Raw genomic sequence first — 20,383 nt, 5'->3', positions numbered from 1 at the left:
TTCTATTCTGTTGATCTATATGTCTGTCTTCATACCAGTACCAAACTGTCCTGATTGCTTTAGTTTGTAGTAATTCTGAAATCAGGAAGTATTAGTCCTCCAACTTTTTTCCTTCCTTTTTGGCTATTCTGGGCCCTTTGAATTTCCATATGAATTTTAGAGTCAGCTTGTCAATTTCTGCAAAAAAGCCACCTGGTATTCTGCTAGGGATTACGTTGAATCTGTGGATCAGCTTGGGGGAATACTGCCATCTTAACAATATTAAATCTTCCAACCTATGTACATGAAATTTTTTCCATTTATTTAGGTCTTCTTTAATTTCTTTCAACAATGTTTTGTAGCTTTTAGTATATAATTCTTTCACCTTCTTGGTCAAATGTATTCCTGGTTATTTTATTCTTTTTGGTGCTACTGCAAATGGAATTGTTTTCTTAATTTCATTTTCAGATTGCTCATTCCTAGTGTGTAGAAATACAATTTTTTAATATTGTTCTTGTATTATAAACTCATTTACTAGCTCTAATTGTGTGTATGTGTGTGTTATTTAGGGTTTTCTATACATAATATCATGTAATCCACAAATAGAGATAGTTTCATTTCTTCCTTTTTAATCTGGATACCTTTTCTTTCCTTTTCTTTTCTAATTGCACTGGCTAGAATGGCCAGTAAAATGATAAATAGAAGTGATGAGAGGAGGCACCCTCGGTTTTTCCTGATCTTAGAGGGAAAGCATTCAGTCTTTCATGATTAAATATGTTGTTAGCTGTGGGTTATTTGTGGATGCCCTTTATCAGGTTGAGGAGCTATCTGCCTAGGTTTTGAGTGTTTTTATCATGAAGGGGTATTAAAGTTTTGTCAAATGCTTTTCCTGCATTTATGAGATGATCATGTGTGGTTTTTCCTTTTATTCTATTGATATAGTGTATTGTATTGATTGATTTTTGTTAAACCAGTCTTGCATTCTTGGGATAAATCTTGCTTGGTCATGGTATTTAATAACTTTTATATGCTGCTAGATTCAGCTTGCTAGTATTTTGTTGAAAATTTTTGTGTCTATACTTATAAGAGATATTGGTATATAGTTATTTTTTCTTGTGATATTTTTGTCTGGTTTTATTTTTGTCTGGTTTTGGTATCAGGGTAATACTGGCTTAATAGAATGAGCTGAGAAATGTTTCCTCTTTTATTTTTTGGAAGAATTTGCAAAGGATTGGTGTGAATTCTTCTTTAAATGTTTGGTAGAATTCACTAGTGAAGCCATCTGGGTGGTTTTTGAATACTAATTCAATCTCTTTATTTCTGTAAGTCTATTCAGAGTTTCAAGTTAATTGACTCAATTTGGGTAGTTTGTGTCCTAGAAATTTGTCCATTGCATCTCAGTTATCTGTTTTGTTGATGTATTATTCCTTTATGATCTTTTCCATTTCTGCAAAGTGGTTAGTAATGTCCTCTTTTTTATTCTAAATTTTGCTGATTCTTTTTTTTTTTCAGTCTACCTAAAAGTTTGTCAATTTGTTTATCTTTTTAAAGAAGCAACTTTCGGTTTCATTGTTTTTTCGTGTTGCTTTTCTATACTATTTTTCACTAACTTCTGCTCTATTCATTATTATTTTCTTTATCTATTTGCTTTAGGTTAAATTTGCTCTTCTTTTTCTAGTTTCTTAAGGTTGGTTTAGGTTATTGATTTGAGATCAGTATCTTGTTTTAAGTGTAAGCATGTACATATATAAATTTCCCTATATGCACTGCTTTAGCTGCAACCCATGAATTTTAGTATATTGTATCTTCATTTTCATTCATTTCAGACTCTTTTCTAATTTCCCTTATGATTTCGTCTCTGACCTATTGGTTATTTCCCTTATCTTCTTAATGTGTATAGAATCTGTAGTGAGAAGCCCTCTTTTTTTCTTTATCCATCTAGTTAGGGTTTTATCAATTTTGTTCCTCTTTGAAACAGCCAACTTTGGGCTTTGTTAATTTACTGGTTTTTTTTTTTTTTTCTATTTGACTGATTTTTGCTCTTATATCTTATTTCCTTCCTTTTGCTTACTTTGGGTTAATTTTGGTGTTCTTTTTCTAGCTTCTAAAGATGAAAATTAGACCTTTCTTTCTCTCTGTCTCTGGTAAGCATTAAAAACTACAAATTTCCCTCTAATCATTGCTTTAACTACATCCCACAACTTTTGATATATTTTCATTATTATTCAGTTTGAAGTCTTTTCTAATTTCCCCTGTGATTCCTTCTTTGATCCATGGATTATTTAGAGATGTGATGTTTAATTTCCAAATATGTTTTTCTAGATAAGCTGTTACTGGTTTTAATTTAATTCCGTTTTGATCAGAAGACTTTTTTTTTTAATAGTTCAGTTTTGGGAGGAGGCTATAGCTCAAGTGGCAGAGTGCACGCTCAGCATGTATGAGGTCCTAGGTTCAATCCCCAGTCCCTCCTCTAAGAATACATACATACATACATACATACATACATAAACCTAATTACCCCTCAACACCAAAAAAAACAAAAACAAAAATGAAAAGAACTTGTGTTCTTTAAAAAAAATTTTTTTTAAGTTTTACAGTTTTTTAAAATGTATTGAGGAATTGGCCAAGTATATGGGGTGTCTCAGTGGCCGTATTATGCATATTTGGGGAAAAAACGTATTCTGCACTTGTTGGATGTAGTATTCTATAAATATCAGTTAGATCAAAGTGATTCGGATCTTCTATGTCTTTACTGATTTTTTTATCTGCTTGTTCTAGCCATTACTGAGAGAACTTTGTTATAATCTCCAGCCATGATTGTAGATTTGTCTTTTTCTCCCTTTAATTCAGGCAATTTTTGCTTCATGTATCTTTGAGCTCTATACAGGCACATACAGATTTATATTGTCATGTCTTGCTGATGGATTATTACGAAAATGTCCCTCCTTATATTTGTATAATGTCTTTTCCCACCTACTTATTATCAGTCTACTTGTACTTTTATATTTAAATGCATCTTTTGTAGACAGGGAGTCTTGCTCTTTTATGTGGTCTAAAAATCTCTGCCTTTTAATTGGAGTGTTTAGTCCTGTGCAGAAAAAAGTAAACACAGTAGATCTATTCTTAGACCTAACCTTAGAAAGACCTGCTTGCAAGTTTGACCTTCAGTTGGCATCTGGGAACTTGGTCCTTGGAATGTTCCCAGTCAGCAGTTAACTGATAAAGTTTATTCACTGTGTCCAGACTGTGTACAAACAATATAGTTTATGCTGAACACCTGGTTTCCTTCTGGGATTCTGGAATTTTGGTATGTATTAGGCAGAGTGTGCCTACCTGGACAGCCCCCAATAAAAATTCGGGCACTGAGTTTCTAAAAATGGGCTCCTCTGGGCAGGAACACACATATGTTGCTGCATTTCCACAGCTGGAGGAAGAGTGTGCTCTGTGTGATCCCTCATGGGAGGGAGAGAGCCAAAGTAGCCAGTGTATGGATTCCTCTAGATCCGCCTGAATCCTTTTTCCTTATAATCCAGCTGTGTGTTCTTAATACATCAGTGCAATACATCTTAGGCATGAGTACACTATATCCAGGGTCCTGACTCCTTCTAGTAAATCTCTGAATGAAGAGATAGTCTTGGGGGCTCTAACATGAGTCCACTTACATTTAATATAATCGTAATCATCAATATAATTGGGTTTAAGGCTACTATTTTACTTGGCTTCTGTTTGTCCTATCCTTTGTTTTGTTCTTGTTTTATGTTCCTCTCTTCCTACTTTCCTGCCTTCTTTTGGGTTAATTGCATATTTATTTTATAATTTCTTTTTAAGCCATCTATTGGTTCTTTTGCTATATCTCTTTACATTAACTTTTTAGTGGTTACTGTAAGGAATACAATATATGTCATTAACTTTTCAGTCTACTTAGAGCTAATATTCTATCATATGACATACACTTTAAGAAACTTGCAACCATATAGATTAATTTCTTCTCATTCTTCATGCTGTAGCTATCATATGTATTATGTCTACATATGTAATAAACCCCTCAATAAAATGTTTTAGTTTTTGCTATAAACAGCCATATATAAACATATACACTTTAAATAAATTAAAAGAAAAAATATTGCCTTTCATATTTACCCATATATTTACCATTTCTGATGTTCTTCATTCCTTCCTAAAGATCCAGGTCTGTGTTCCAACAAACAGCACTCATCAGCCTTCATCTCTGAATAGGAGCTGCCATCTCACACTCACTAACTCAGCTAAGTTCTTGACAATGCTTTTGGGCTGGTATACAGGGTGGGAATCACTATGCTCATCTGACAGGTGGGAAAACTGAGGCTCACGGAGAGTTAGTGACTTGCCTGCTCGGCTGGTAAGCAGCAGAGCTGGAATCGGAATCTAGGTCTATCAACTCTCAGTCCAGTGTCTTCCCATGTTTCTCAAAGATTGCAAAATAGTCAGAACTCCTCATGCTGTATACACAGCTTCTCCTGTTGGAGACATCATATTCCCAGAGACTGCATCCATCAAGGGATCATTCCTTATAAGGAGCCATTCTTTAGGATTCTTGTCCTTGGAGGTAGAAACCATGGAGCAGATGAGCAGAGAGGGCTTTCTAGTGTGCCCTGTCTTTCCTCTGAGGACAGAGAGGGTTCACGTGCACAGTGGTTGGTGTTAAGCCTCTTCCCACCTCCCCTCAGTGCCACTGTCCATCTTGGTGCCTCCCACCTCTCCCAGGGGCTCCTTTAGAACCCCATCTCCCCCAGACGCTCAAAACTCACTGGGTAGCTCACTACCCAGCTCACCAAGGACTTTCTTGTGGACTGAGCCATTGAGCGAATGAGTAGGAGCTCTTTCCCAGAGGTCTTGGATGAATGGGGCATTGCTATCGCTCCATCATTCACTTCTGCTCAATGCTTTGATGTTTGCAAAGTGCTCTCTCATTCAAGCCTCCCAATGGTTCCACGAGGTGGGGCAGGCAAGTATATCCTAGAGGCTTAAGATTCCCAATTATTCCAATCGACCCCATGAGATTTGGGGTCAAGTATACAGGAAGAGTGTGTCTGACTCCAGACCCAGACCTTCAATATCTCTGGGCAGCCCAGTGAAGAAGCTGGGTCTCTGCAGCTCCAGCCTCAGGTTTTTCTTCTTAGGGAAGAAATCCAGCTGCACCAATCCTTCAGGGAGAACGCCCTTTCACTTCTCCTTTTATTGAGGGCCTCAGCCACCAGATTGTGTGGATCAGCAGAATCTGATTCTTCCTTGGCTTCCAAGTAAGAGCTGTTCTCCAAGGGGAAGGATGGGACCTGGCCTCAGGCAAGACAGGAAAACTGGGTGGTTAGGAATTCCTGTTCACTTCTGCCCTGGGACTCCTTGCCTTCTTAAGGCACAGCCTCCTCAGCTGTGGCCCAGCAGAAGGACCCTTGTGCACATGCTCAAAGGCCTTCCCTCCTTCTGCACCTACCTGCTCTCAGTGAGCCTCCGGAGAGGAAATACCTTCCAACCTCCCTCTCAACACCAATGTTTCTCCTCCTTGCATCTCTCAGAACTTAAGGACCATGAGCCCCTTAAGTCCTCCTCCCGAGTCCCACCCAGTGGTATGCCGAAGTCAGCTCACCCCCGACCAGGGGCAGCATGTCTCCCCAACTCCACTTTCAGGGACACCAGGTCGAGAGCTTGGAATCAGCCATGTTAGGAATGTATTTTACATCATAGGAATCAGCAAACACTGAAGTCAGAGCTTTCCCCTCAGAGCCAGTTAAACATTTACCAGCACATCACTGGTCCCACCGTACCTGTCTGTCAGCCAAAGACCTGCCAAGGTATTGCTGATAATCACTGGTGTTGATATTAGCCACTTCTGTGTGGAGTTCCTGAGTCCCCCTCCCCAGCAGGTCAGCCTGGCCCCAGTGGCAGAGCCAGCCACGTGGTGGCAGACAGAAACCAGACCGGCATGCCCTGTGACAAGGACAAAGGTATACAGGCAGAGCATGGATAGTTTTTACTACAGACTGATTACACACACACACACACACACACACACACACTCTCACTCCTGGTCTACTTTTTGTTTGTTTGCTTGCTTATTGGGGGGGAGTAATTAGGTTTATTTATTCATTTTTTTTTTTTAAGGGAAGTACTGGGAATTGAACCCAGAACCTCATGCATGCTAAGCACGCGCTCTACCACCAAGCTATCCCTCCCCACTCTGTTCTACTTCAATACTTGTGGATTTGTTTCAATGTGTATTGGAAAAAATACAGCTGGTCCATTAAACCTGTGACTTCATGGATATTTTTTTGATGAAGTCAAAGTTTTAAAATCCATTAAATGTATGATACATTGGGTGGTGGGCAGAAATGGTAAAAATTATGGAGATGATGGAGTGGATGAAGTTTAGTTGTTGGTGATGGGGTCTTAGTGAAGAATTTTAGGCAGGGGAGTGACCAGGGCTGGTTTGCATTCTAGGAGAAGCATTCTTGCATCTGTGTGCAGAACAGATTGGAGGGAAGCAAGTTGGGAGGCACCAGGAAGGGGCCGAGAAGGAACAGACGGGTCCAGGAGTTGTTAAACAGGTACAATCAACAAAATTAGGGACACTATTAGATATGGGGAGGAGTACCATGGTGACTTCCCTGGACAGTAAGAATTATACATTAGTTGCCTTGGGGACAGGATGCATGAGGTGTGTGTGTAACCTCTGTCCCCAGCATCCCAGCCTCACCTCTTCCCATCACTTGCTGGAATTCAGCCAATTCAGTTACTCAGCAGGCTTCCAGTTGGCCTGGAATGCCGTTGACCCCTTGTCTCACTAAAGCTCCTGCTGCTTCCTTGTCTGAAACTTCCCCATCTGGCACGCAGAGCTGTGTCTCCCTTTGCGTTCCCAGAAACCTTTGTAACTTTGTGCCCAGCAGGTGTTTGGCACTAGCAACGACTCCCCTTTGTTAACCTTTATTGCAGACCAGGCACCATGCCAGGGACATTATGTACAGTGAGCGGTTCACTCTCTCCCCATAACACCCCTGGGAAGCAAATTCATTCCCACTTCATAGACGATAAAACTGAGCCTGAGAGAGGCAGGATCTGAACCCAGACCTAACTGCTTCTAAAGCTCAGGCTCTTAATCTCTCTGCTCCCTATGCCTTATCGAACCATAGTGTAATTGTTTGTTTATGTGTTTGTCTTTCCATGTGGACCCTGAGTTCAAAGAGCATTGAGTCAGAAATGGGTCCTTCCTCAGACCTCAGAACCCTGGAGCTGAATGGCACTTCCGCATCCAAAGCCTGAATTTCCTACTTGGAGCTCTGCCAAGAGGCACTTGCGTGGCCCCCTAGCTGGGGGTCTCATTCTCACCCATGGTGGGCAGATCTGTTTCTGGATGGCTTTGTCCACCACCAACGTCTGTCTTCTTTGAGCTTTACATCTTGATCCCTGCTTCTGTTCCCCTTGGGCCTCCAACAACTAGAAGGTAGCAATGACACTGAGACATATGAGGGATCCCTAGTTCCCTTTGCTTTACAGCTGTCTCGGTTCACCAGGCAGGCTGGGCCAGCTGGTTAGCAATGCCGCAATCCCTGCTCCTGTTTCCGTTAAGTTGAGCTCTTAGAAGCCCTCCTATCAAGAGACAAAGAGCAAGGCACTTCCTAGCTGCCATCTGTCCCCCGCTTGCCCTGCCTGGGGCCACATCCCTTCCAGGACCAGGCTGAGAGTGTGCGGGTAGAAGTCCATCCTGTCAATGGCCCCCCACCCTGCACATTTGCACCTGTCAAGGTCTGCCTGATGTCAGGAAGCCAACATCTCAAAGGTCCTTATGAACTTTGGGCTCCTGAATTTTCAAGCCAAGCAATCATGAAATAATGCAGGAGGCTCCCCCCACTGCCCAGGAGGCCCCTCCCCTCCTCCCTCTCTCCCAGACCTGGTAAGTGAGGGGAAACATTTCTACACTTGGTGCTGCAGCTGTCACTTTGTCACCTTCAAGTAAGTGGCTCCCAAAACCACCCTTTGGGACTGCGTGTGTGTTTGGCGGGGGTGGAGGGAGGGTACCATGGGTAGCAGTGACCCCCCCCCCCCAGCCTGCTCTCAGGAATCTCCTGTGCTCTCCACCCCGGTGCCCATCCATCCTCCTGGCTCCTGCCACCATCTCTCTTGTCCCTGGACCCCAGACTCTCTATCTTCACCCACCTTTAGTTAGGAAACTGAGGCAGGAATCCAGGAGGGAGCTGATGGAGACTGACAGAGGTGGTGTCAGTGAGGGTCAACAGGGAAGGGGTGGATTGAGAGGTACTGAAGACTCAGAGTGTCGGCATTGGCACCACGCAACAGAGTGGACCCCCTGGTGCCACAGTTCTTTACAAGGAAGATGTGGGACTGGCCCTGCTGCATCATGGCTTTGGGGCTTAAGCAAGTCATTTAACCTCCCTGAGCCTCAGTTTCCTCACCTGTGAGATGGGAATAATAAGAGGATCAGGTAAAAGTTCAGAAGAGTCAAGTGGGGCTTTAAGGAAATAGCCGAAGGGATGCTGGTCTGGTCTGGTCTGGTGGTGATTTGTCAAGTCACAGAAGGCAGGTCCTGAATGGAGTCCATCACTGAGGCTCAAGAACCCCCTCCCCAATCCTGGGAAGTAAACTTTCACACCCTCTTTTCCAGCAAATTCTCTGAGCTTCAGAAAAGTTAGACACTTGGCCTGGAGCCACCAAGGGAGCCACCAGGGGCAGAGCTTGAACCTGGGATGGTCTGCCTCCAGGGCTGTGCTCTTCCCATGGCTGCACTGTGAGGGGCTGGGGTAGGGGCTGGGGGTGGGGGGCTTTTGGATCTGCACAAACTCTGTGGGCCTCCAGTTCCCATCTGCAAAATGTCAGGATAGGTGAGACCCCTTAAGGGCCTTCTTGCTCGCATAGTCTATCGGATGTCCAGATCTATCCCTCACGCCCTGCCTGACACATAATAGAAGGCTCTTCTCAACCCCCCAGGACTCTGAACCCAACAGCCTCACAGAGCTTTCACCTAGACCTGCTTCTGCTGGTGGGTCCTCTTCCATGAATGTCCCACTCCCCCACACACACACCCAAGTCTGAAACCTGCATGTTACCCTGGTCGCCACCTTCTCCTTCCTCAACCCGCAGGACACCAAATCCTGAGGAGTCCACTTTCTGAGTAGTTCTCAAATCCTTCCCCTTCTTTCTACCCTCACTGCCACCACCTCTCCCTCCTGAGTCCCCACCCCGGCCTCACAACTGTCTCTCCACTCTGGTTACCTGCAACCAGAGTGATTTCTGTAAAACTCCAGACCTGACCAGGTCACCCCCTCCTCCTTGACCTCACACCCGTGGCCTCCAGGGCCTGGAACACTCCTCTCTTTACCAGGTCTGCACTCTTCCCCACCCTCCTGCCCCTCAGCCCCCTGGTCAGCCTTACTCAGCTCTGGAGGCATCTCTCCTAGGACATTTTCTCTGACGTCTTCTGCTCTCCAGTGTGGCCCAGGGATACCTCCTTCATCTGGGCCCCTTCCGCTTGTGTCCGAACTGCCTTTGTCTCTCACGGGGCAGTGTGCGTTCCCAGAGGGCAGCCCCTGTGCTTAGCTCCCCGCTGGTGTGCCCGGGACGAGCAGGGCCCCTGGCGGACAGCAGTGTTCGGTGAGTGGGTGGCTGGGTGGGTGGGTGATTATTAAGATTTATTAGTGGGTTTACACAAGGATTTGTTATTCCTATCAAGAAACACCTTTGCATTTTAACAAAGGGGGAGTATTTAAGAGGATAATTGTCAATGATCTGTATCAGGCTTGTAGGGCCAGGAGAGAGAATTTTTTCAACCCCTTAAAACACATCCACTTCTTCTACCCTAGGAAGGATCTTGAAACAGCCATCTGTCACCCAGCCCCGAGGCCCCAAGAAAAGGACAACTCCAGTATTGTTGGTCCTGTCTTCCAAGTCATTTTCCTTCTTCTTTAAAGTCCACTCAAGAGCCAGCAGGGCCAGACTGCCTTGAAGTCCAACTTTAGGGGCCCAAGAAAGACCCCAGTGACTGCATATATTTTCTCCTCTGCTGTCTAATGCCTGAAATGGGCTTCATTCCTCTAGTTTAAGGCTCTTATTGCTGTTGGATGGTGGGCTTGCAGGGGCACCATGCTTTGAAGTTGACTGAAAGCTCTCATATCCATAACTTCCTTGGAGTCTCATGACCATGTCACCCCCACTTCCCACTCATTTCATAGATGAGGAAATTGAAGCTTGGAAGAAGTAAGTGACTTATTCAAGTTCATACGTAGGTTTTAGCAGGTCTAGGAGTAGAACGTTCCAGTGTGCCATAGCTGACTTTCTCCTTAACTCCCTAATCCCCAATCTCCAGAGGAAGACACAAAAGGGTTTTAAGAAATTTGTCCTCCACTCTTTTTTTTTTTTGAACATTTTTTATTGATTTCTAATCATTTTACAATGTTGTGTGTCCTCCGTTCTTTATTTCTTCACTATCGAGTTACTAATTTTCTCTTTGTAATTAACCAGTGATTTGTGGGGAGATACTTTGAGACTATGTAAATATCCCATTTCTCATCACATTTTCATGCACTAATTTTAGCATCCATGTAGGATTTTCTAACTCCATCACTTCTTCTGTATTTCGTGGTTGGCATCCTACTGCAGGGGAAAGCTTTCTCTTCTCTCCCTAGTTTGCTAGGGCTGCCTCAACAAAGTACCATGAACTGAGGAGTTTAAGCAACAGAAATTTACTTGCTTACAGTCAGTTCTGGACACTAGAAGTCTGGGATTAAGGTGTCAGCAGGGTTGGTTCCTCCTGAGGGCTCTGAGGGAAGGATCTGTTCCAGGCCTCTCTCTTTGGTTTGTAAATGACCATCTTCTCTGTGTCTTCACATCATCTTCCCTCTGTATGTCTGTCTCTGTGTCCAAATCTCCCCTTTTTATAAGGACATTAGGGCCTGCCCTAATGAATTCATTTTATTCTGATTATCTCTTCAAAGACACTATCTCCAAATAAGGTCACATTCTAAGGTACTGGGGGTCAGAACTCCAATATTCATTTTGTGGGGAAGACAAAATTCAACCCAAAACTTACTTTGTTTGTTGATTGATTGATTCTTATTTCATTCAGTACATCACTATCAACTGTTCCTGGTCCAACTGCCCCAGATTTGGCAAGTATGAGCTCCTGAGAGCTGGCTCCTAGGTCCTTTTGACACATCCCCATGATTCCCTGAACACCTTCCCACTCTGTGGCACCAAACAGATGTTCCTGGTTCTACTTTCTTTGCCCTAGAATTGGAATCCTTGATTTCTCCAAGGAGAAATGTCTTTGCTAGGAATGCTCACTGCTACTGGTGTATCACTGCCTCTAAAATGACAGATACACAGACACCTCTGCTTTCAATTCAGCATCCTTGGGTTGCATATTTTCAACGCCATCCTCCAAGAGGGAGAAGCCTGGCTCCAACTGTCCTCGTGTACAGAGGCCTAGAATACAAAAAACCTCTTATTTTAAGCTGTTATCAGTCACTTATGTGTAGAGGGAAGGAGGGCCTTTTATTGCCTTTCTGCTGAGTAGGTTTTGATATAAGAAGGGACAGAGGGTGTAAGGAGGGAGGCACAGGGGACTAAGGAGGGTCCCGAGGAAGAAAAAGAGAGAGAGAAGGGGGCCCTCAAGCTTCTACCCTCTAAGGACGCCACCACGGGGCCCACTGAAGGAAGCTTTCTTTCCTGCCAGGAAGTGTGCCCAGGGTAGGGGAGGACGGGGGAAAGCCCTGCCCTCTGCCGGCCTGCGCCCTCTCAGTTTCCAATCTGATAAGTCAGACCGCTGGTTGAAGGCGGGCTGCGTAAGGGAGGCAGATGAGGTCTTTGAACCTGGCGAGGCCTTCATAAAGCCAACAAGGCCCCACCATTTGAAGGAACATTTTGAATGTTTCCTCAGCTTCTTCTCTTTTTTTCTTTACTTTTTCATTGAGATAAAAATCCACATACATAAAATTCATCATTTTAACCCCTTTCAAGCATACATGTGAGTGGTACACTCACAATTTGTTCAGCCCGTAGTACTATCGAATTCTAGAACATTTTCATCACCCCCAAGAGAAACCCCGCCTCTCCTCACCTTCTCCTCTGAGGTCCCTGGCAACCATTTATCTGCATTAAGTCTCTATGGATTTGTCTATTCTGAACATTTCTTATAAATGGAATCATACAATGTCTGGCCTTTTGTGTCTGACTTCTGTCATTTAGTATAATGCATATATCAGTACTTCATTGCTTTTTTGTGGCTGAATAAAATTCCATTGTATAGATATACCACCTTTGTTTATCCACTCATCAATTGATGGACATTAAGTTGTTTTCACTTTCTGGCTACTATGAATAATGCTGCCATGAACATTCATGAGCAAATTTTTGAGGGAACATATGTTTTCAGTATTCTGGGGTATATACTTTGGAGTGAAATTATTGGGTCATATAATAACTCTATGTTGAAGTTTTTGAGGAACTGCCGAACTTCTCCATAGTGGTTACACCATCTTACATTCCAATCAAAAATATATGAGGGTTCCCGTCTCCTTGCCAACACTTCTTATTTTCTGTTGTTTTTTCTTCACAGCCTTCCTGGTGGGTGCGAAGGGATGGCTCATTGTGGTTTTGATTTGCGTTTCCCTGTTAACTAGTGATGTTGAGCATCTTTCCATGTGTTTATGGGCCATTTGTGTGTCTTCTTTGGAGAAATGTCTAGCTACATTTTTTGCTTATTTTTAAATTGGGTTATTTGTCTTTGTATTGCAGGCTTTTTCATACATTCTGGACACTAGAATGACCAGATGATTTCTAAATATTTTCTCCTATTATGTGGGTTCACTTTTCACTTTCTTGGTAGCATCCTTTGATTCACAAAAGTTTTTAATTGTATTTATATATTTATTTAAAAAACATTTATTTTTAATTGAAATACAGTTACAATTTTTATTTACTTTTTTATTAAAAGTTTTTAATTTTAAAGAAGTCCAATTTATCTATTTTTCCTTTGCTCACTTGTGTTTTTGTTGTCACAGCAAAGACACTGTTACTTAATCCAAGGTCATGAAGATTTACACCTATGTTTCCTTCTAAGAGTTTTATTGTTTTAACTCTTACATTTAGATTTTTGATCAAAAATCAATTGACGATAAGTGTAAGGGTTTGTTTCTGGACTCTCAACTCTGTTCCATTGATTTACATGCCTGTCCTCAAGCCAGCACCATACTGTCTTGATTAAGGCAGTGTGCAGTAAGTTTTGAAATCAGAAGTCTTAAATCAAGTCCTCCAACTTCATCTTTCTTTTTCAAGACGGTTTTGGCAATTCTGCATTTCCATATGAATTTTAGGATCAGCTTGTCCATTTTCCCTCTCTTTCTTAGCCTTTCTCTCCCTCACTTCCCCCATAGTTCTAACACCTGTATAGTGGCTCAGATTTCAGCTGCAAATTGGAGATGTAGTCAGGGACCATGTGACCATGAACAAGACACTTCACCTCTCTGTATGATGAAACGAATACTATCTACTCTACAGGTCATTATTGTAAAGATTAGAGTAAATGCCATGCTGTGTTAAAAGGCACAGAAGAGCCTATGGATTCCTTAGTCAGCTTGTAAACAAATTCTAATAAAAACAACAAAGCAAAAATGACCACCTTTTGTTTGCTGAAAACTAACAGGTATACTTTACTGAACTATCTCTTTAGTAAATAAGCCAATATTTTTGTAAAATTTTTAATGCCTCTAGGTCAATGAAGAGTTTATAAAAGGCTACTCACAAAAGGCATCTTACATGCCATCATCTGACACCCCCTGGCTGCTCGCCGCCAGGCACAGTTCTGCCCCTCCCCCTCCTCTCCAGGGCCGGCTTCATTGGTGTACAGAACATGGAGGGAAAAGGCCCTCAGAGGGGACCTCATCCAGGCTTCCCAGACTTTAGATATTCTTGGACCAGTGTCAAAGTTTGTCATGTGTGTGTTCACCATGTGTTTCATGATTTGCTTAATTTACTTGTTTTTTCAGCTCTTTTTTTTTTATCACTGTCATAACTCTAAAACCCCTTATTATAGAGGGAAACCACAACAAGACAGACTTACATGACAATGACAAACCCTCAGTCTTGTGTCACAGGTGGTGGTGTGACTGCCACACTTGGGGAAACGCAGATCTGGCCAAAACCCCACTTCTCAGATAGAGAAAGCACGACCAGCTGGGCAAGGGGCCGGATCTGAGCTAGAGCCGGGGGTCGGGGGGTTCCAGATGCTTCACAGCGCCCCCCTTCTCTCCTCTCCTCTCCCCTCCCTTCCCCAAGTCTTTGCCTGTGCCCACGGTCTTGCCCTCCTGCCCCTCATTCTCTTTTTCTAGTTACTCCTTTCTATTCTGCTTTCCTGGAACCCCTACTTCTCCCACTCTTACTCTGGATAATCGCTCTGGCTGTTGGATTCCCCCCTTCAAGAGGGAAGGGGCAGGTTCCCATTTGGGGAGCCGGGATAAATGTTCCATGATGGTATCTAGTCACTTACCTTTTGTAGATTTCAATTTTTCCTTTTGTAAAATGGGTTGACCATCCCTGCCTTACCTACTTTCCTGGAGAGAGCATCAAGACCCGGTGTGTTTTTAAAAAGCATCTTGGGAAAGCCCTTAAACAGTGTTACTAATCAGGGTGAGGTACCCACCCCAAACCTCCCATCCGATGACCTTCTGCCATCCCACTCTGCTTGCATCATGTGGAAAGCGTGGGAGGTCTTTCCACCCTGCTCAGCCCTGCCCTCACCCTTCTGTGTGCTGCCTCTGCCTCTTCATCTCCACTTCCTTCTCCTGCCACTCCTCCCAGCGCCCACTGAGCCATAAAACCCAGACAAACAACAGGCTATCCCCCTCCAAACTGCTGAGGAGCAACGTTTAGAAGGGGATGTCATAAAATGGAATTATGGGAAGCCCTTGCATAAGTCAAGGGCTCTCATTTAATACTCCCCAAACTCTGCCAGGTGAGGGTTGTTACTGCTGGCCTCCCTAACTTCAGTCTTGTCCCCATCAGAGGACCTGCCTCCTGGCTCCCCTGTGTACATGCTGACCCCCGTCATGCTGGACAGAGATCACATAGGAGTCTCTGATCCAGAAGAGAGTGACTCAGAGTTTGTCCATTATATATTTATTCCAGAAATACTGGCCATCTGCTTGGGGCTTGGTGGGCACAGAAATGAGACTAAGGTGCTCATGGTCCAGTGGGAGACACAGACACACAGCTGGTCATCATCATCCAGGCGATGGGGGCCATGGTGCTGCCACATGGGTGTGTTCCCGGAGGCCAGAGCAGAGAGGCTAGAGAGGTGGAATGGAGGGGACTGGGAGAGGGTGTGGGAATGGAAGGAGCAGGGACAAGAGTCTCTAAACAGGGGGTCTCAGGCTGGGACCCTGGAATGGGGGGCAGAGTGAGGTGGGTGTCATGTCCCACTCCGTATCAAGCCCAGCATGGTCCCCACTGCCTTTCATCCACCAAACCTCAGCACAGCCAACCTCACACTCTCCACAAGTGCATCCCCTACTCTCCTCCCAGCAGAACTGGCCAGTCCTTCCTATGTCCCCCACCCCCCAACGCACACCTCTTGTATCAGGTTGGGGTCCTCAAAGGAGACCCAGAGATGAGGATTCATGGTCCAGTGTTCTACTGGACACTGCTTGCAGAGGAAACCAGCTTGCAGAGGAAACCAGCAGGACCCCGATTGGGAGGGGTCAGCCAAGTCTCGCCTCGTGGAGGGAAAGTGGTGGGACTCTGCTGGGAACTCAGAAGCAGTGTAAGTCACGCAGGACCCGGAGTCTGTGCCCCTCCTGTAGACACTGGTTGGCTTCCTGGAGGATGTCAGTTTCTGGGCATTTCCCACTTTCCTCAAACCTGCAGGCTAGGTGACTTCAGCAGCTTGGGGGCTGGAGCACAAGGTCACCAAAAGCTGGTGTGCTTGATCATGGGAAAGGGGTCTCGGGGGATAGGGATGGACAGTGACAGCATCTGCTGACTTTACCCATTTTCAACTGAAGAAACTGAGGCTCAGAGAGGTGAGTGACTTACCCAGGGTCTCAAAGGGAATGTGCGGCCCCGCCAGGATCCCCATCAGCCTTTTGATTTCACTTCACATCCAGTGCTTTTGCACTTGGCCCTGGTGGGGCAAGGCTCTCTTCCCAATTTCTTAGAGTGCCCAAGATAACCCCTGACTCAGCTGGGCAACAATTTCCTCTTTACAGATCGCAGAGGCTTCTAGGACTTTCAAGGGGGGGAGGGGAAGGCTTTCCAAAGAGGAGAGTCTATATAAGCACACACTTCCTTCTAGCTGCCCTGATCAAGGACAGAGGGTAGCCGGAGTGCTCTGCAGGCAACCAGGCCTCTTGTCCCAGGCCCTCTCCTCCTGCATCCCAGCCTTGAGCCCTGAGCTGCCTCCTCCACCCTCCAGGACATGGCAGGCCCAGTGACCATCGCAGCCAGCCTCCTGCTCCTGGTACTGTGTGCCTACTGCATGTCCCCTGCAGGTACGACCCCCACCCCCCACCCTGGGTCTCTCGGGCAGGACGGCCATCCCAGGGGCATGGCAGGGATGGCACAGCAGAGGGTGGAGGACCCACCAGCCTGGGTCTGGAGGGGAATGCTGAGAAGGGGGCAGCCCAGTGGCTGGACTGGAGGTGTTTGGTGGGGGAGGCGGGCTCCATGTTATAGTCCAGAGTCCAAGGCAGACTGGGAAAGGAGGCAGCTCTTCTCTCTCTGGTCTTTTAGGTTCCGTGACCATACCTTCTTCCTGCTGCATAACCTTCATTTCTAAAAAAATTCCCGAGAGCCGAGTGGAAAGCTACCAGCTGTCCAACGGGAGCATCTGCCCCAAGGCAGGAGTGATGTGAGTAACTGCTTCTCCTTGGCCACCCGATGGGGGCGGGGCAGGGAGAGAGGAGCCTCCGGGGTCACCAAGGACCCAGCTCTGTGATCCTGGGGAAATCACTTCACCTCTTTGAGCCTTAGATTCTTTACCCACAAGACTAGGAACAGGATTCAGAGTCGATGATCATGTATTTATTGAGCACCAAATATATACAAGGTGCTATTCAGGGCATATAACATTCCCTGAACTAACCTTCTCAGCCATTCTATGAGCTCGGATGGATTATCCCCATTTTATAGGGGGAAACTGAGGTCAGAAAGGGGACCTACTCAAGGTCACTCAGGACTCCAAGTAACTTCAGAGTTACGAGGCAGCAAGGGCAATCTCACTCTGTAAACAGTGGCATGCCACAAAAGTGTGATCTTAGTATTGTTAGTAATTTTCTCCACTGGCACCAGACCCAGCTCCGCAGCCTGGCACCCGCCACTTAGAGCTGGCTTGGAAAAGGGCATCTCATTGCCCCGGCCAGCTCTGGCATCCTTATTGGTCACACTTTCTTGCAAAGTGTGTGAACTGGTGGCATCTGCCTTTGTTCTTGGGGGATTTCAATGCATCTTCTTCTTTGTGGCGAGAGATAGTGTCTCTCCCCTTGGACCCAGTGTTACTCAAAGGCAGCGCTGGGCCTCCCCCATCTGATAGGAAGGTTATTGAACAGGAGCATGAGGGATGGAGATGAACAGAGAGAAGATATTGCGTCAGGACCTTGACGGGAGGCTGAGTTAGCAGCTTGTCCTCTGGGCTTCCATGCGACCTCCTCATAAAGTGAAGTGACCTGAATTCCCCTGCCAGGCCTCATGTGTCACTCCTCCACAGCTTCACCACCAAGAAGGGCCTGAAGTTCTGTGGTGACCCCAGGCAGCCGTGGGTCCAGAGGTACGTGAAGAACTTGGACGCCAAGCGGAAGAAAGACTCCACGAGGTCGAGGGTGATGGGGACCAAAGTCCTCGTCCAGAGGCATCCTGCCAATGGCACCTCCATCTGACCACCGCCTGGCCCCCTGCCCTGCGCCTGGGCCTGGGCCTGGCCTCCTCGGCAGGCTACCTAAGGCCTGCTGAGCCAGCAGCAGTAGGCAGTAGTTCCTGTTTCTTAGCATCATTCTCAGGGGGTGTGTCTAGTCTATTAAAAACCCAAGACGGGGGAGGCCTGCTCCTGGGGGCCGAGCCATGGCTCCAAGCACCCCGTGCCTCTTGCCTTCCCTGAGCCGGGGGAGAAGGTCCCAACAGGAGGGCCATGGTGACCCTTCATCCTCCCCAAGCTGGAGCTGGCCCTTCTCCAGGTTCCATCAGAGCCCACGTGCATGAGGCCCGGCCTGCAGACACACTCTGCTTGTACCCTGGCCTGCAGCTGGCTCCTGTGGGCCCTCTGGTCTTGCAGTGGGGCCTGTGGGCCGTCTATCTGTCTGTCTGTCTGTCTGTCTGTCTGGGGGACGGGTGGCCTTAGCTGTCCATCACGGTAGGGATGCTCCTGGTCTGTCCCACATGCAGCCTCCCATGTGAATAAAAACCCAGCAAAAGCCTTTCGCTGCTAAGTCCTGCCCTCCCTGCACACCTCTCATGGAATGTGATGAATAAATTTTTCAGGAACTTATTGGCTTTGTCATGCAATGGACCTGGAGTGCCAGGATGAGGGATCAGCCTGAGGAGCTGAGCTCCTCTGTGAAGATACAGGTTTCAGGAGATGTCCTGTTTCTTGGCATGGCTTGCACCACGCTGCTTTGGAGACAAAGATCCACTCTGCCTTTAGGGCTGGTCTCTCACCACATTTTGGTGAGGGGAAGATGGGGTCGGGGCTGAGGGGGAGGGGATCCCAGCATTCTTTTTTTTCTAGGCAGGAGATACGATATGATTTGCATGTCAAAAGTGTAGGCAAACACACCTGCTGTTATCAAATCACAATCCAAATAAAATGTGATTTCTCCTTTGAAGGTGGTCTTGTCTTGCCTGTTCTCGCCTCTCTTGGGCAGCAGAGTCAGGGTGTGAACAGTGGAGTGTGCGCCAGGGACATCACCCCAAGTTGCCGGTCCGAGGCTGGGAGGGGATGAGGGTCCTGGCCTGCTCCTGGGAGTCCTGTTATGAGCTTTGAAAGACATACAGGCATAGCTGGAGTCAATTAAATTTCTAAAAAATTTTGACAGAACCCATGATTGCACAAGGAGCTGTTTTGGCATCAAGAGGTTAGTAAATGATAAAAGATGGTCTCTGGCTTCAAAGAATTAGGGAGAAAAATAATACACTCATAAATTAAGAGCAGCATGGGTTTAACACCACTCCTCATGGATAAGCTGCATGGCCTTAAAATATGTCACTTAACCTCTCCAAGCCTCAGTTTCCCTTATCTATAAAATGGAGAGAATGAGACTTTTCAACTTTGGGTTTTCCCTAGAAGCTGTCCTCGAAACAAAGATTTTGGGGTCAAATATTTTATTTGGGAGGTATAGGGCATAACAGTAGGAGGATGGGGGGAAATACAAGGGAAGGAAGGCAGCCAATAAGAGTGTGTTGTCAAGCCGAGGAGAATTAGCGCTCCAACCTCTGGGAGGTAGTGTGAGACCCACCCCCTCCAGCCTCCTGGGCGGTCTTCCTGTAGGTGGGGGCAGGGCAACCTTCCTTGGTTCAAAACAAGCCTGCAGGTACAGAGTCTGCATAGACTATTAACATTACCTGGGATACAAAGCAGAATCTAGGGCAGTGCTAACAAGGCAGAGGATGGGGGGAGGAGCCTGCAGAAATTCTCAACAGAGAGCTGGCGTCTGAACTGGGATTGAGGTTTCACTCTGGAAAGAAGAGCGTTTTTCTAAGGAGGGAAGAGGTGGCGCATTCAGGGACAAGAGTCTGAACTACAAACGGACATTGGTCAGACCACAGATGACAACAGAACTGTGACCCACAACCTTTGTAGCAACCAGCCTAGCATCATCATGAGACTGGTCAGTGACTGCCAGCTTCCTAATTTCCCCCCCTTTCCAACTCGGGACCAACCAGAGAAAGTCTAATGTACTCCCGAACCAACTACATAAGATGTTTGCTTCTATTTACCCCGCCTCCAGCATCCCTGGCCAACAGGCTCCAATCAAGACATACCTGGGGCTTCCCTCTGGTCCTCTATGAAGCCTTCCCACTCCCCCGCCAGCCTAGGTCTCTGCCAAACGCAAGTGATGTGTCTGTCTCCTTTGTGAGAGCAGGCTCAGAATAAACTAGCTTTGCTTGTTCTCGTCAGGGAAGGTGCATAATCTGGTACAGCTGCAGCCGGAGCCACGGAAGGATTGAAGCAGGTGGTGGCGAGGAGGCGAGAGCTGACCCTCTGTCCTACCACTGGCAGGTGTGTCTCCTGGGCCAACCTCTTTGGAGGACCATCTGGGAGCATATGTTGAAATGCTAAACACAACTACCATTGACCCAGCAATTCTGCGTGCAGGAATGTGTCCGACACTCTTGCACAGAGGTGCGTATATGAGGATGCATGCAGCTCTATCCT

At 46.1% G+C, this 20,383-nt stretch overlaps 1 protein-coding gene across 1 annotated transcript; it reads left to right on the top strand.

Moving 5' to 3' along the window:
- The first annotated feature begins 7,913 nt into the window (after nt 1-7,913).
- Nucleotides 7,914-18,798, top strand: CCL24 (C-C motif chemokine ligand 24). The gene is made up of 4 exons (XM_010980748.3): nt 7,914-7,962; nt 16,313-16,508; nt 16,750-16,867; nt 17,723-18,798. Exons 2-4 carry the CDS (start codon nt 16,436-16,438, stop codon nt 17,889-17,891), a joined length of 360 nt encoding a protein of 119 aa, XP_010979050.1. The 5' UTR covers nt 7,914-7,962; nt 16,313-16,435; the 3' UTR covers nt 17,892-18,798.
- The last annotated feature ends 1,585 nt before the right edge of the window (nt 18,799-20,383 follow it).

Source organism: Camelus dromedarius, chromosome 24 (genome assembly GCF_036321535.1).
Source record: "Camelus dromedarius isolate mCamDro1 chromosome 24, mCamDro1.pat, whole genome shotgun sequence".
In the NCBI taxonomy this organism is placed as follows: domain Eukaryota; kingdom Metazoa; phylum Chordata; class Mammalia; order Artiodactyla; family Camelidae; genus Camelus; species Camelus dromedarius.
The sequence above is the reverse complement of the archived record's forward strand: the minus strand, read 5'-3'. Positions and strand labels throughout refer to the sequence as shown.